Below are 18,242 nucleotides of genomic sequence, written 5' to 3' on the forward strand. Positions count from 1 at the left end.
TCAGATCAGGTTGAAGTCATTTTTCGCGAGTAGTACCGTATTTTTCGGACTATAAGTCGCACATAAGTATAAGTCGCATCAGACCAAAAATACTGAGCAGCATAGAGCGCCCTCTCACCACTGTAGACGGTAATGTTTTCTCTTGATTCATGTCAAATTAATTTGGATAAATAAGTCGCACCTGACTATAAGTCGCAGGACCAGCCAAACTATAACAAAAAGAGTGACTTTAGTCCTGAAAATACGGTATATCACTCTAGAAGAGGCCTGTTTGTTATCATCTCTCATGATGGGTGTGATTTTATGAAGTAAACCTCCTCAGCGCCTCTGGGTGTGGACCCAAAGTCTGTCATATCAACAGCGCTGACCTTTTGTTTTTAATATTTCATGCAGTCTGCTCTGATCCAATAACATCTCATATTTATTAAAGTGCCCAGATCCCTTGGGCGTTCAAAAATAATCCTGGACTTTATTACTTCAATTTGAATGCCGTGCTGCTTCCAATATAGTTCTTATGAAATGCTTTTTTTCACTAGTGTTGGAAGAAAAGAGAATCAAAGTTGACATTGAGTCTTCGTCAATGCCCCAGTGCATGATGGGATAGGAGACAGGCCCGTTTGAGGAGTTAACTGGAGCTGTAGGTGTTCAAGGCCTGTTTCAGATGGTGTTGTTGGATAGTATCGATTCACCCGAGTGTTTGATGTTTTAGTGTTACGATTCAGTGTTTCTGCTGAGAAGTGAAATCTTTTGGCTAGAGAGAGCAGTTCAGTTTAGGACCGGCTTAGAACTTCTCTAGATGACAGGTAAATAAAAGAACAATTTGTTAATTTTTTGGGGGTGTTCTTGGTGAAGTCTGATGCTTTTGTTTGGCTTTTAAATGAAATTAGTAATGTTTCTTTTTAGGATTCAGTTTTATTGCAGAAATTACTGTGTAACTGAGTTCTTTACGTAAAATTGTATTACAGATTCACCACAAGAACTTGATACAAACATGAAGTCAAGAACACGGCCCAGGTAAAATCTTTTAAACTCGCACTACTGCTACATTACCATTCAAATGTTTTTTACCTCTGTTGTTGTGGTAAAAAAAAAAAAAAAAGAAAATCATACATTTATTCATCAAAAAATCCTCATGGTTTCCATAAAAATAGCTGACAACTGTTTTCAAGATTGATAATATTATTATTATTATTATTATTAATTCATTGTTTTTTTTTTTGTTTTTTTTTAGAAGAAAACCAGTTTATTAGAAATATTTCTTAAGGATCGTGTGACACTGAAGACTGGAGTAATGATGCTGAAAACTCAGCTTTGATCACAGAAATAAATTAAATTTTAAAATATATTCAAATAGAAAACAAATATTTTAAACTATTATAATATTTCACAATTTTACATTTTGTTCTGTATTTTTGGTTAAATAAATTTACCCTTGGTGAGCATAATATCTTAATCTTGTAAAAAAAAAAAATGCATTATTATTTATTTATTTATTTTACTTAACAGAAAATCTGTTTGCGGATTTTACCGTGGTAGTACCAATGAGTTCTTTAAAATACTTAAAGTACCATGTAAATGTCATGGTACTGTACATGGCAGTCATTCTATGCTACTGTGGTATTACACCTGGACCTGACACCTGTATACCCATGATAACACTACATTATGTACGTGTTAAAGAGGTCTGCGTGTTTTACCCCTCAGGTCATACTCCAGCACCTCCATAGATGATGCCATGAAGAAGGTGGAGGAGCCTCCCACTCCTCCTCCTCGACCCCAGAAGACTCACTCCCGCGCCTCCTCTCTCGACCTCAACAAGCTCTTCCAACAGAGCGCCCAAGGTTCACACTCATCTCAGCAGTCTTTGAGTATTAAACCGTATACACGTACAGACTTTCATATACTGAGAATACAAGGCACTGCCATTTCGATATATATTACATTTATTGCGTTCATGTTAACTGAAGTAAATATTTGACTGGTGTTTTGATGCGATATTGGCATGTTCTGAAGTGACAGTGATTTTTTTTGTTCTTACTACAGCAGTGTCTGTGATTTCTTTCTCAATTATCTGTACCGTATTTTCTGGACTATAAGTCTAAATTTTTTCATAGTTTGGCTTGTCCTGCGACTTATAGTCCAGTGCGACTTATTTATCCGAATTAATTTGACATGAACCGAGAGAAATGAACTAAGAGAAGTGAACCAAGAGAAAACATTACTGTCTACAGTCACCAGAGGGCGCTCTATGCTGCCAGAGATGCTGCTCATTGCTCCTGTAGTCGACACTGAAGACATAGAGCGCCCTCTCGCGGTTTTAGACGGTAATGATTTCTCTTGGTTCTTGGTTCTAAATAAATGTGACTAGTCCAGTGTGAGTTATATATGTTATTTTCATCGTCATGAGATATTTTTGGACTGATGCGACTTATACTCAGGTGCGACTTGTAGTCCGAAAAATACGATACTTGTAATATTTTAGTAAATAAGCTGTGCAAAATAATTGCTGATTATTGCAGTACATGGTGGATGTGAAGTAATTTACAGTTGTGCTGAACATATGTAATCAGCTTCAGTAGTAGTAGTAGTTTAAGAGTGGCGGGGACGTTTTTCTGAATAGCTTTTCCTCTCTCAGGTGCTAAAAGTGGCTGGTTGCCTCCTCCTCCAGCTCTCCCTCCACGACCCCCAGCTACACAGGTGAACCGCTCATCATCTCCTCGTTGTCCAGTTTAACCTGGTATCTTTGTGGTTTCTAGCTTGCTCTTAGCTCTTCCAGCTTCCATGTTCCAAAACCCAACTTGACATTAAGCTGGTTTGTTACTGGTCAAAGATGATCTACAGTATATCTTTTTTGTGCATTAATATAGAATTTAATTGATATGCAGTTTTTTGTCATCTGTTTTACAGTAGTTCATCCAATTAGATGACAAGTCTGTTTCATTTTATTTTTTCAAATAATTTTTATTTATTTATTTATTCATTCGTACCATTCTGTAACTGTATTGTGTAATAACTTGTGTTATAATTCAATGTTTCAGATCTTCAGCTTCCTCCCTGGCTCAGAGAAGAGTTCCCAGAAGGCCGTTCAGCAGCCAAACTTTGCAGATTTTAGCAAGTTTAGGGTGGAGGTGAGTAGATGTTAGGGTTTGATCCTACTTACAAATATGGCATAACTAGTGCTACTAAAACACATACAATTTAATAACTCCAGATGTGGGATCTCTAAACTGAAATTTTATTGACATGAACCGAATGTAACTTCTGATTTAAATTAATTTTAAATTATAATTATTATTTTTTTAAACAGTAAATTTTACTTCATAATAAATTGATTGTATACAGTAAGAATGAGGTGAGAGAATTGTGATTGTTTTGATTTAATTTTGCATTAATAAAAATTAAAGAAATTAAAGAATAAGTAAGAATGAGGACATTTTAATTGATTTTCATTTATAATATTTAATTTGTAAATCAAAGGTTGTGTGAGAATTATAAGAATTATTACAATTATTTTCAAATTACTTGTATTTTTAAAATAGTGTGCCGTGAGGATGAATAATTTATTATTTTTTATTATTGTTATTATTATTATTATTATTATTAAATAACTTATTTAACTAGTCATATAATATATAGCTCTATCAACGTTATGTTCCATTAAAAAAAAAAATATATATATATATATATATATATATATATATATATATATATACACTTCTATCTTTGAAGTCAAATCTGCCTGTTTAATAAAGTTAGATTCATTGAAATTCTGCACACACACTCTTACTGCTGTCTGTCATCGCTTCTCTCTCTCTGTTATTAATTATGCATCCCCGTTTGAAGAGTCTGAACTTCCTCTTTTTGGCATGTGTGAACATGTCTTCACCACTTCAGCCGTGTTACTGTCCATGATTTGTGTGTTCTTGTTTCTGTGGCTGCAGGCTGGGAAGAGACGGCAGTTTCCCACAGTTTAATAAAAGTATAAAGCCACAGGAGCCCAATGAAAACACACACACACACATCAGCGTTACACAAGTTCATACGCTCACCGCTGCGAGCCGTTCTTACCTCAGCTTACGTTACACACACACTGTTTTGACAGCACATGCACCTGCAAATATCTGCTCAAGCTTTGACGATGAAAGCTAATACTTACATAAGATATGAAGATATGACTGTAGACTCGATATGAAGGGTTTCTGGTCTGATCAAATACTCATAACTCAGCTGAAGTCCTCAAAAGCCTTTAACCGTCTCCTACCACGAGCCTTCCTTCATCTTTATGGCCTTTTTACCCCTTCATGCTTTTAACTTTTGGCTTCTGTAATGTGATGAGAGGGAATGTGATCGCTGTGTGGAATTCATTTGTCATAGTTGTGTGAGTAATGTGTTATGAGGTCATTGTTGGACAGAGAAACACAGTGTCTTAATCAGGCACGAACTGAAAAGTTTATAAACCCAGCAATCTGCCTTTCTAGACTGCATTTTGAAGGCACATAGCTTCCACTAATCTCTACAAAATCTCTAATAATAATGGCCAGTAAATTATTTGGCGCTGATATTTCATGCATCCCTAAAGTATTATTTTATAATAATGATAATAATAATGTAATAATAATGGACTTGTTTTACCTTCAAATTTCGGGATGCTTTTATACTTATTAAAATGCATTCAAGATTGTGAGAGAAAATTAGGTTTATATATATATATATATATATATATATATATATATAATGAAAAAAAATTATGTACTTTTGAAAGTCTCTGAGATCATTTTATCTCTATTTTTTATTTTATTTTATTGCAGTTATCAGTGCTTTAAGTGGGCCCGTACGCACTGGTACTCAGTACCACCACTTCCAAATATAGCTCTTGAGCGTACCACCAACTCTCCATGTGCTCAAAAAGTGCTTTTAGCGTACTAGTATGTTCATTTGGACATCTGTTTTAATAGAGGTTTTAATCCTTTGCCTGCGCTGCCGCTTTTCAGAGCACCCATCACAATATGCACGCTTCCTAATTCTTCCTAGTTCGGAGTATGGAGCATGAATCATTTGAAGCAGTTCGGGAGTTCGGAGCGGGTTCGCGAATCATTTGAGTCAGTTTGGGAGTTCGTAGCGGGTTCGCGAATCATTTGAGTCAGTTTGGAGATCGCGAATCATTGAAATCAGTTCGGGAGTTCGGAGCGGGATCGCGAATCATTTGAGTCAGTTCGGTAGTTCGGAGCGGGTTCGCGAATCATTTGAGTCAGTTTGGGGATCGCAAATCATTTGAATCAGTTCGGGAGTTCGGAGCGGCTACGCGGATCATTTGAATCAATTCGAGAGTTCGTAGCGGGTTCGCGAATCATATGAGTCATTTTGGGAGTTCGGACCGAGATCGCGAATCATTTGAGTCAATTGGGAGTTCGGAGCGGGTTCGCGAATCATTGAGTCAATTTGGGGATCGCAAATCATTTGAATCAGTTTGGGAGTTCGGAGCGGCTTCGCGGATCATTTGAATCAATTCGAGAGTTCGGGTTCGCGAATCATTTGAGTCAGTTCGGGAGTTCGGAGCGGGATCGCGAATCATTTGAATCAGTTCGGGAGTTCGTAGCGGGTTTGCGAATCATTTGAGTCAGTTAGGGAGTTCAAAGAGGGTTCGCGAATCATTTGAGTCAGTTTGGTGATCACAAATCATTTGAATCAGTTCGGGAGTTTGTAGCGTTCGCGAATCATTTGAGTCAGTTCGGGAGTTCGGAGCTGGTTCGCGAATCATTTGAGTCAGTTTGGAAGTTTGAATGCAGTAATGCAGTAGCTCTTTCTAAGGGTATTTTTTCAAAATCCTTTTGCACATTTTATTTATGTTCCGTAGTTCTTTCTAGCTCAACCAAATCCACAAACTAATAAAAGGATTTATTATTAAGGTTGCCTGTTGACTGCTGTATATAAAAGCCCTTCAATATAGTTGTTGTCATCAAAAAAAGAAAAAAAAAAAAAAAACCAGGAAAGATTATTTTTTTTTTGGCTATAATAGAGTACCGGCACCTCTTTTGGGCCACTTAAAGCACTGGCAGTTATTAAAATAAAGATTGTGAGATAATAATAGTAAAATCCAGCAGTCCACTCTGCATTACATTAGTAAATAGAATTAATTCTGCATGCTAATTCCTCTGTATTTTTTGACAAATTATTATATGAAAATGAATTCACGTGGCACTGTTGTATATGACTAAACAGCTTTAACTGACCAGTTTAGAATATTTGACCCTATGAATCTAATCAAATTTCATTTTATCCTATTTTTCTCTTACAGATCATATGCTAGAAATGTTTTCAGCTTGCTTAAGTTTTTTCAAGGTTTTGTACTGTTTGAAGGAAGCACTTTTTTTTTTAATACTTCTTTTCTGTACAATAGTCCTTCTGAGTTTTTATAGGCGGCGATGGGCACCGTTACCTTCACGCGGATGTATTACGCTCATAACTCTTGCATGTTTTCCCGATTGTACGGCTGGCTGGGTTAAATAACTTGTTGCGTGCCACAGCAAATCAAACCATTTTATGACTTTCCAGGCAAATGTATAGCCTTGCAATCGGCCTGTTTCTGCTATTACTTTTCATTGTGCTATAAAGAACAGATTCCCTGTGCCACAGCGACCACAGTCCTGGATGGTATGCGCTGTTTAAGTTAAACAACGCATTGCTTTTTTAAGAATTGATTGAATGTTTACACAACACTCATAGAGTGCGATAGCATGTAAATATTGCCTTTCCAGTGACACAGGTTTAAATGAACAGCAGTCGCATTTGTGTGAAATGCAGTGTAAATTGGATGTTGTAAGTCATCAAGACTGATGGTATGATCCACCCTCAGTGATCCATGAACACACGGCGCATCATAGAGAGAGAGCTGTGTAATTCACTTTAAAGAGCCAAGGAATAATTTAATGCGGCCTTCACTTCTACATCTCTTTTTCTTTGCCCATTTCCTCTGTGTGAGAGACTTAGAAATTTTGGCTTGTGGAAAGAGACAACTAAAGGAAAATGCAGACTTAAAGGGGTAGTTCACCCAAAAATCAACATTCTATTAACATACCAGCAAGTTGTTCTGAGGATATTTTAAATAATGTTTGCAATCAAACAGTTGTCGGTAGCCATGGAAGTCAATAAGGACCAGCAGCTGTTTGGTCACCAACGTTCTTTAAAATATATTTTTTATGTTCAACAGAAGAAAGAAATTAATAGAGGTTTGGAACAACTTGAGGGTGGGTAACTGCTGACAGAATTTTCATTTTTTATTCAGTTTCAATCTTCCTTATTCTCAACATTTTTACTGCAAATGTAGAAGTCTTGATGCATGCATTTGTAAAACAAAAATGTTCTTGTAAAGCTTGTAAACTAACACCTGAAGACCCCCTGATCCCAAACTGCTCATTATTTTACAGCAGGAGAGCAGCGTGAGAGGAGGTCTGAGCACAGAGGACCTGACGCCTCCCAAATCGGTAAGAGTTGACCCCGTCCCATAATAGATGCTCAAACCCCTCATCAACATGAGCATATTTTGCTCATCTTCAGTGTATTGGCATGTTTGATGAGTTTCTCTCAAAACCTATATTTAATATTTAAATCTCTTCCCAGGATTCTACAGTGTTACACCAAGGCCACGCCCCTCAGAAGCCAGTGCGAAGAAAGCTCCACCCTGAAAGCCAGAGTGCCACGCCCCCCTTGGCCACGCCCTACTCTGCTGCAACATTGACCAAATCTACCCAGAGGTCCATATATTTGTATACATTTTTTAATGGCCATGTTTACAATAAGATATTATAGCAGGAACATTCCTTATAATTTTTTTAAAAAAAGGTGAGCAGATGAAAAAATGCAATAATGATTATAATTTTAAATGCATTAATTATATAATATAAAATATAGAGAATATAAATATTTACAGTAACTATTGACAATAACTTATAATTGCTTAAAGATTAAGTATAAAAGTAAATGAAATTTTGTACAAATATGTAAATTTGAAAATAGTAATTTGCGGTTTAATTGTATTATTATTATTATTTAAAATGTAAATAAAATATATACTATTAAATATTAAATAAACAAGAATAAAAGTATTTAAAATAATGATTGACAGTGTAATAAAGAATACTTGTAATATAAATAAAAAATTTAAGGAAATTAAAAAATAAAAATATTAATTGTGTGTGTGTGTGTGTGTGTATATACACACACACACACACACACACACACACACACATATATAATATATATATATATATATATATATATATATATATATATATATATATATATATATATATATATATATATATAATATTATTTACCATAACATTATATATTAAAGATTATATAGGAAAATAAAAACGTTAATTATAAGAAATAAAAAAATACAGTAGTAGTAGACATAGTAATAATATAAAATGGCAGAGTTTTATAGCTTAAGTGGTTACTTATAAAAAAAATTAAGAAAGAAATAAGATACAATATTAATAATAATATAAAATGTAATAAATATATAATATTAAATAGACAATAATGGCAGTGTTTATAGTAACTTTTTACAAAAACATAAATAAGTAATCTTTAAAATATGTATTTCCATAAGAAAAAATACAATGATGAACATAATAAAACGTTCGTGAAAAATGAGATATTTAATATAAATCCTAAAATGCATATATCAATAAACATCCCTCTTACAGCACACATCAGGGAGCAAACAGTATGTATCAGTGATTTATAAATGCTAAGCAAGTGGGGTCATGAATTAAACACCATTGAAAGCTTTTCTACACATAGACACAGGAGATGATTATCTGCTGTTGTGTTCCAGGCCTCCACCCAAACAGAAGAGAGAGATCCAGATGGCCATACGGAAGAACCGAGAAACCAACGCAGTCCTGACACGTCTCAACAGTGAACTACAGCAACAGCTAAAGGTGCACCAACCGTACACTTATTTCAATATAATAACCATGTAATAATGGACATAACTACACATTGAAGCTGAAATCTGTTTACACATGGTTAGTTTTTTAGATGGACAGCACATACTATTTCCGACACCTCTAGCCAGACCAATCAAATATCTCTTCTAGTCTGGTATCAGATGCATGCTGCTTTTCTATATAAACACAGACAGCTTGTGTTATCCTGAAGAGTTATTGAGCGACTGGAGATGGTGTAAAGTTGCAGTCCTCAAATCATTCAGAGATCCGCTCAATGAACACACATTCACACACATGCTAGCTTTCTGAAAATGCAAGCTTGGACTCAAGCAGTTGTCTTTTTTAAAATAGTGCATCCTGCAGCAGCTGTCATGTGTGTTTGAAATGAGGCTGAGATATTTCTAATGAGCACCAGAATGGGCTTGGAAATGCATTTTGTCACCAATAATGAGAGTAGAAAGAGAGAATGAAAGAAAGTGAGGGAAAGGACAAACAAAAGATGCTAGACTGCTGCTCATAAACGCCCAAGTGCAGATCAGGTTGCACTGCATGCTGGGAACTGTTAACCTGTGGACCACTGCACGCTACGTTACAACTCTCACATTACGAAGTGCTTGTTTTCTAGGCTTACTCCTAGTTTTGAGAACATTCTTGCTTTATTCAATTTTTTTTTCTATATATATATATATATATATATATATATATATATATATATATGTGTGTGTGTGTGTGTGTGTGTGTGTGTGTGTGTGTGTGTGTGTGTATATATATATATATATATATATATATATATATATATATATATATATATATATATATATATATATATGAATATATATATATATGTATATAAAATTTATTTATTCAGCATACAGTAAATCATTAAATGAAAATATTAATATGCATATAAAAAATTTAATGTAAATACAAAGAAAGCTTTTTTATTTTATGTAGCATCTTTATGTCATCAACGTTTGCTTTGCTTTAAAGTTTGGACATTATTTTATCATAACTGACAAAATATAATTATTTTATTTCAGTTGTAAGGTGAAAATAAAGTATATAGTACAACAAAAATATGAAATTTCTGTGAATGCATGAAGGTGTAGATGGACTTGATTAGAGAGATTTTTTTTTTATAAAAATGTAAACACAACATAATGTACAGTATGAAAAATGCATATTGATGTTGAGATTTGTATATAAGTATATAAGTATTACATGTAACAATTTTATTCAGTTACTTGTGTTTTAAATATGAATTTTAAGTGAGTATTACATGATGGCCAATATAAATGTTAAAACAGGAGAAATGAGCATGTGCAATAAAATATCCAATATTGCCTATAACTTCCAGAGTGGCAATGCATGAAGTCTGGTGAGATTGAGCATTGATACACTAATACAACAAGAATCCGACATATATTTAAAAAAGCTGTCAGACGAGTGTAGATATTTGAGAAGATGTTCCTGGTGGGTGTCAGATGACTGTGACTGTGGTGTCTGGATTGTTCTAGAAGATACGTGATACACAAGACGTTAATGACAAATGAAGACAGCTAGCAGTAATAGTTCCAGAGACATCTGAGTGTCAGAACGACAGCTTTCATCCTTTCTGTTTGATGTCTTTTGATGGTCGTGACCTCGGTAGCCTTCCTACAACTGTCTGTTTGCTCAAAACATTCGTCAAATGGGGATCAACTTATTAGTGTTAAATCAAGCATCACTATTATTATTGCTTGTTTTTTTATGTTAGCAACTACTCAAAACTCCCTGGCAGCCAATAAATCCACTCAGAACACCTTAAAAACTGCACAGTAACTGTAAATTTACTCTAAGAAACACACTAAAACCACCCCCATAAACTGTTGCAACACTCTAAATCCTTTTAGGGCAGTCTAGGAACACATCAACACCTTGTCAACACTCAAAGCATGTTATTATCAAGTTCTTTCTTTCAGAAAAGCTTGAGGAGATGTGGATTTGGATGTATCTGGATCAGATCACTTACGTTTTTGGCCACAGGTTTTTATATTGTGAAAGAGTGGAGGAAATCACGGAGGCCTGAAGGAAATCGTGAAAAGAAATTGTTTAATTTAATAGAGTCAGCTTAGCTTATCTCAGATAATCACAGCTGTGTTTCTTTCTCTTCTTCCTCTGTTTCTTCATAAGGTTGTGCATCGGGAGCGAGTCACTCTGGAGTCCCAGCTGGAGTTGCTGCGGCCCGTGGCGTCAATCTGACCAACACACGCTCGCTTTCCCTCGCTCTCCATCATTCTAGTGTCTAATACTGTGAGCTGTAACTCAGTCACATGACAGGATACGCACTTTAAGTGACCAAACATTTGGGACGCCACAAACACCGTGTCAGAAGCACAGGAAGAGGATTTACCTCCACGGGAGAACGTGAAGAATGCTAGGAAGTTTGTTTGGTCAAAAAGCTATTTGTTTTGTTGGTTTCGGGTTTGTGTTTGTGTGTTCCTGCCTGTTTTAGAATCATGCTAACACAGCTAACCGCTAGATACAAATGTCAATAAAAAGCAAAAGCTTCATTATTTCCCTTCATTCCAGGAAACTGGATATCGGTTTATGGTTTATGCAATGGATCCGGTTCTATAACTGCACAAACACACCGACTAATGATTGAAACTGCTTTTTTTGTGTTTTAGCTACCATAATTTAGTAAACATTAATTTGTTTGAGGCTGATCATGTTCTACCAAGAATAAGCTTATGAGGGTCAATATCCTGAAAAAGTGATAATAAATAAAAATAAATAAAAATAAAAATAAAATAATAATATATATATATATATATATATATATATATATATATATATATATATATATATATATATATATATATATTAGGGGTGTAATGATACGCGTATTCGTATTGAACCGTTCGGTACGAGGCTTTCGGTTCGGTACGCGGTACGCATTATGTACCGAACGGTTCGTTGGACTAATTAATTATATTTGCAAAATAAATAAAAAATTGTGAAATATAATGATATGCGTTCAACAAGGTAGCTCAATAACCCAAACGACGTAACAGGCAACGCCCCTGACACCCCCGAAGAGGAAAAAAAACACCATCTTATATGTTTATGTTAGGCTACTCAGCAGGCGCTCGCTCACTCAGTACGCGCTGAAGGCTCGTTGCAAAATGGCCAATGCGTTTAACAGACCAGAAATATAAGATCCTCCAATAACCAACAGGTCTGGTGTTTGGGTGCACTTTACCAATCGATCGGGGCATCCGAGCAAGCACGGAAATCAAAATGGACTAGTACTGTACTGTATCGGAATTTCCTGAGCAGTACGATACAATTAACAGGCCTGCACGTTATTAGATAGAACAACTGTTATAAATAGAACGTATTCACGGGCAGTTTTGAAAACTCCACCTACTTTGCTCTTGGCATAGTGCAGCGCAAATTGCGTTGTATCTGAAGGGCAACGCTGAGCCCAGGGTCCAGCGCCGTGCGTACTGAGTGAGCGAGCGCCTATAGTGGAAAACGCAGGTTTTAAGAATATGCTTAATGTAATTGAGCCCCGTTACAATATTCCTTCACGAGCTCATTTCAGCCAGACCGTAATTCCTGCTTTGTGCCAAAAAACAAAAGCCCTATAGAGAACTAATTGAGTAAAAACACACTCAATATAAAGAGTTATAGAGTTCCATATAAAAAGTTACATCTTTGTATTTGTTCATAACTACTACAACAATAATATAAAATTTTCATTTTTTTTTTATAAGGAGCTGTTTTTGTTTTATACAGTATGCTACTAAGAAAACACCATAGAAGATGGGTAAAGAATAGCTCCATCATTGTTCAATGTAAAAAAAACATACTTTGTTAGTTTTAATAAATATATTTTTTTAAATCAAGGAAATGTATCTGCCAATTTTTTCTTTTTGCTGTATCTAAAACGTACCGAACCGTACCGAACCGAACCGAGACACCAGTGAATCGTATCGAACCGAACCGTGAATTTTGTGAACCGTTACACCCCTAATATATATATATATATATATATATATATATATATATATATATATAAATTCACACAATATATATTAGTGGTGGGCCGTTATCGGTGTGAGACTCTTATCGGGCGATTAATCTATTCTCAAAGTTGGAATGATAGCTGGGTCTATACGAGGCGAGCAATGATGACTTTCACCTTGATATTTTAGCGCAGATGTATACCTAGCCGAATCTGTAGGGGGTGAGAACGAGTCTTTAAACCTGTGTGTATGCCTACTGTGAAATTACCACATCAAACGTGACGTGCTAACATGGATGCAGCTGAAGCTGCCGGGTTTGTTTCAGGGAATTTTTTTAAAAGAAGCTTCCCAATGGTAACCTCGACAAGACTCATGCCTGTTTCACACATAATTCGTCTGCAGTGCATTGCAGTCCGTGTGCGTTACGTATGTGGTGCAGAAGCAGCACAGACTCATACACATTGTGCTTTCACACAGGACGCGTTTGCAGTCCGCTACTCAGTTCGTGAACGATCTCTGCACTGCTGCAGACGCACCGCTCCTGGAACGCAACTGGAATCCGTTAACATGGGTGCGTAAAAAAATACGAAACCCATACGCACGGCAGACGGAGTATGTGTGAAACAGGCGTAAGGTTGTTTGCACCTTCTGCAATGTGGGATTAGTTTACAGCTTTCTCAAGCAGTTTGTGATGCAAAAAAATAAAATAAAATTGTAAATAGAATAAAATTGCAAATAGTAACCAAAAATAAATATAAAAATTATATATAACTTTTTTTTTTTTTTTTTGTGGTTTTGGGGTAAAAATGTCTCTTGATAATTTTCATATGATTTACCCATGATGAACACTGTTGTAAATTAAATAAAATGTAGAATAATCATGACTTTGTGTGCCGGGACAAAAAGTTCATAAACATGGATGTGTTGTTGAGTGTGTTTGTGTTCATGCATGAAGATGAACGTTTGCACTGAAGAGGCATTTATTTTTACACAGGTAGTTCTGACGGCATGTTGTATGTGAGTAGTTTGACAGTAAAGGACTGTTAAAGACTGGAATGTTAGAATATGTAGATGTACCTGTAGAATGCCACATTAACCTCAGATCAGCGATCCAGTGATCGTACTTGTAATGCATTTAAAAAAAAAATCCATTATTATTATAATTATTTCATTTTTTTTTTTTTTTTAACATTTTATTTTATTGCTTTCCATATCATTAACTATTATTTCTAACTTTTCCATGATTTCTTAAGCATTTATTACAGTCTGAAAAATAATTTTGGGGGGTAAACATGAAATGTCAGAAAAGGTTGATTATTTAAATGAAAACCAGCAACTGCAAAAAAAAAAAAAATACATTAAAAAAAATGATACATGTCTGTATTTTTGTTCAAAAGTGTGCTAAATCCTTTCCTATGCAAAATATATTGGTGGTTTAGCAGGTCGAGCTTGTTGTGGGCCATGTTGTGTGTTTTTGATACGGACTGAATTTCTCATGCACTGTGTTCTGATGCAGGAGTGTTCAGGAATGTTCTGTCCATGAATGTGTCAATAAACCAGTGGAATTATGGGAGATTATAATGGATGTGGTGTGTCTTGCCTCGCATGTTTGTAGTTTGTTCGTTTTTAAATGTTCCTGATATGTAGTTGTTGTTGTAATGATTTTCTGTAGTTGAGGAATGCATATCATAGTTAACATGAATGGAAGCTGACGCCTTTGACGCTTTCCCTGTCAGTTCATGTCTCTGGTCTTCGGGCATGAGGACCGTAGAGAATCAATTGAGCAGGTTTGGTAAGTGGAGCAATAGGTTGTGACCTCTGATGACCCTCTGATGAGCTTGTTTCACTGCCTGATCTCATGTGTTTCAGATTGTTTGTGTTGGGAATGGATAGGTTCCTTCACAATGGACCAGATAACACCAAGAACATGAAGCAACATGAGGGAACAGTCAACACCTGCATGTGAGTATAAAGTTGGGGAATACTGGTTTATTTCTATTTTGATGTCACTATAAATGTTCACAATTTGTACATTTTTAAAACATTTCCATATGTTTTCATGGCATTTAAATGATGATATATTCATTTGGTGAAAAAATTGCAATAATATCTCACAATATTACGTTTTTTATTTTATTTATTTATTTATTTTTTGTATTTTACACTTTTATCAAAACCGGAAAAAAAAGGATTAAATATCCTAATTATTCCAAACTTTTTTATTTTTTTTATTGCCAATTTTTGGTAAAATATTACAATTTTAACATACAAAAAAAGGAAAACATTTTTTTTTTTTTAGTTGGATGCATAATGTACAGACATTTGAAAACATCATAAAATTTGCCAAAAGACTGTATAAACAAGTGTCTAATGCAGTGAGGGATTTGTCCCTAGTCAAAAAATCCTAAAGGAATGCTAATGGAATCGATCAAAATCCTACTGTCAGATACTTATTTGATTCCTTTAGGATTGATACTGAATTATGATTGGTTCAGATTCTAAATGAGCCTGATAACAATAATATAATTTTCATACATCAATCCAGATAAACAACAGCTATTGATTTCGTGAAATATTCCTTCTAGTGGTTTAAATGTGAATGCATATGTACCTGTAAATGTTGGGGTCAGATGCTGTTGAGTGGATAATCTTGGGACCATTGAGTCTGACCTCAGTGCCTGATAGCATCATTGTTCTGTCCGTCACGCGCCGCAGCAGATCGGCTGTGCAATAGAGGCCAAACAATAGGACAATAGAGAGTGACATGCTAATAAAAACATATGACATAAACCTGGGCCTCACATCCACAGCCAGTCTGGAAGAGTCCACAATGAATTTAACACTTCAGTCACTCTTAATGTATGAATGTCATTGCATTAGATAAGAGAGTGGCAAAGTAAGGGCATGCATTTTACAAAGGAGACCTCACAGGCACACTTTTCAGGCAAAAAAACATTGCATGGGTCAAAATTATAATTTTTTTTATGCCAAAATCATTAGGATATTTAAGTAAAGTAATTTTCCATGAAGATATTTTGTAAATTTCCTACCATATTTTGATTAATAATATGTAAAATGTATAATTTTGACCCATGCAATGTTTTTTTGGCTATTGCTAAAAATATACTCAGCAACTGAAGACTGGTTTTGTGGACCAGGGTCACATATGTCCTAAGATTACATTATATCGTATATCATTAAGGTGAACTTTAGCTGACTTTTTTTTTTCTAGATTACACATTCATATTTAATATCTAACCATGCAGAGGCCAGTAATACAGACAGATGTAGGTCACGTGAGCGTTTGGCTTCATTCTGTCAGATTACAAATCCATAAACAGCCCTTAAATGAGTTCAAATCCAGTTCAGCTCTGTTTTTCTTTCTAGATCTGTCTCTGTATTTTCTCTCTCTGCTTTTGTCATTCATTATTGATGCTTGTTTTTGTGTGAACAGTGTAGAATGAGTTTTCTCCCAGCGAGAACACAGGGTTAAGTGTCTCAAGCTGTTGGAGTCACAGATGAGATTGTCGTTTCAGCAGAGAGACGTATGAAGAAGAACACACACATTAACAGACAGGTACAGAAACACACTCGTGGCAGCTGTGCTGGTTTCACAAAGACACAAGCATTGTAGAGGTCAGAGGTCAACCGACTTAGACTCCCACTCTCTCCATGTCCCCAAAATAACCGAAAGAATCTCTCTCCCATGGATGTATGAAGTCAAATCAGCTCAAGTTCACAGGTGTTCAGTCACAGGTGCAGCTCAGCAGTTCACAGAACAACACTTTTGCCATCCTTTTTTCTTCCTTTAAAATAAAGGTCATTTGCTTTCAGGGCGGTGAAATGCTCGTTTTCACTCAATATCCTGTTTATCTTGAGTACCTATAGAGTAGTACTGCATCCTTCATAACTCCAAAAAGTCTTTAGTTTTATTATATTCATAAGAGAAAGATAGTCTGTACTAAATTTTCCTGGAAAAACATGTGGGCGGAGCTAAAGAATCACGAGCGCCAGTAGGCTTTTGCGTTGAGAGCGTTTGGAAGCTGTGACATTATCGTGAGGGAAAATCCATCATCCAAAACAAACCATGGCTAACAGTCAGATTCAGCCATTTATTTATGATCCAGAATCAGATCCCGAGGCTGAAACTGAACGAGGGCAGCAGCAGCAACGACTCACTCCGAGCGGGGCTCGAACCTGGGTCTCCAATGGGAGGCGGACGCACTAACAAGGAGGCAGAGATATTTGAAGCCGTTTTACTCACCGCCTGGGGTTCCAACACACAATCGTGACCCTTTTTCGTTGGGATTGCATCATCCTTAAGAAATAAACAAAACGCAAATCCGTCGTCAAACTGGACCTTGTTTGTAAAACAAGCATCTTCAAAATGCAGGGAACAAACACAAACACTTGCACAACTCCGTTGATGCTCTGTAAAAATAAACTCCATCCACTGGTCCCTTAATGCTGTTTTTTTTTTGGTAATCTGTGCAGGGTTGTCTTGCCCTCGCAACCAAAAACACACTTTTTGTGTGGTTTTTTTGGAACAGAAACACTCCTTCAAACGTACAACTTAATTTTTGAAACTTTGTCCATGTTTAGCATGGGAATCCAACTCTTTAACAGTGTAAAATACTCAGTATGCATGAAATAGCATTTCACCCCCCCCCCCCCCCCCCCCTTTAAGGACTTCCACTGATTTTAGGTGTTATTGAAGTTATTTAAGACAACATTTGAAGCCCATCCAGAACTAGAAGAATTAATGGTAAGTTAAAATCATTAACATTAGTTAATACATTGGATACATAATTGGAATCATTTTTTACAACATTTATTAATCTAGATCATGTTAATTTAAAAATATTAAATACACTGCTGTTCTCAGTAAATTCATAGATGTATCATTCATTTATTCCTATATTGTTAATTATTAATATAATATATATATATATATATATATATATATATATATATATATATATATATATTATTTACTATAGTTTTAATTTATAAATTCACAGTTCTGCAATTTTGTGTGTTTGTGTATTTATTGTTATTTTTTAAAATATTGATATTTTAATAAAATATTTAGTTTTATTTATTTACAATAATGTTTAAAATAATAATTAAAATAAGAGTCATTTCTAAATAAACTGTTGTTTATTGCTAATTTAATTCACAGTTGTATTATTTTTATTAATCATATATATTATTATTTATATTTTAATAATAAAATATTATTGTTTTATTATTAGTTATCTATTATTATGAT

General features: G+C 35.1%; 1 protein-coding gene across 2 annotated transcripts in view; it reads left to right on the forward strand.

Moving 5' to 3' along the window:
• LOC127944775 (ralBP1-associated Eps domain-containing protein 2-like) overlaps positions 1–11,508 on the forward strand; it is a 30,583-nt gene extending 19,075 nt beyond the window's left edge. Inside the window, exons 11-18 of one of the 2 annotated variants that reach the window (XM_052541020.1) lie at positions 966–1,014; positions 1,705–1,841; positions 2,636–2,697; positions 3,039–3,128; positions 7,428–7,481; positions 7,618–7,751; positions 8,843–8,948; positions 11,130–11,508. In XM_052541020.1, coding sequence (XP_052396980.1) covers positions 966–1,014; positions 1,705–1,841; positions 2,636–2,697; positions 3,039–3,128; positions 7,428–7,481; positions 7,618–7,751; positions 8,843–8,948; positions 11,130–11,198 — 701 coding nt within the window. In that variant the 3' untranslated portion in view covers positions 11,199–11,508. Of the gene's footprint in view, positions 1–965; positions 1,015–1,704; positions 1,842–2,635; positions 2,698–3,038; positions 3,129–7,424; positions 7,482–7,617; positions 7,752–8,842; positions 8,949–11,129 lie in introns of both variants that reach the window. The other variant, XM_052541019.1, reaches the window with a different exon arrangement.
• The last annotated feature ends 6,734 nt before the right edge of the window (positions 11,509–18,242 follow it).

Source organism: Carassius gibelio, chromosome A23, assembly GCF_023724105.1.
Source record: "Carassius gibelio isolate Cgi1373 ecotype wild population from Czech Republic chromosome A23, carGib1.2-hapl.c, whole genome shotgun sequence".
Taxonomy (NCBI): domain Eukaryota; kingdom Metazoa; phylum Chordata; class Actinopteri; order Cypriniformes; family Cyprinidae; genus Carassius; species Carassius gibelio.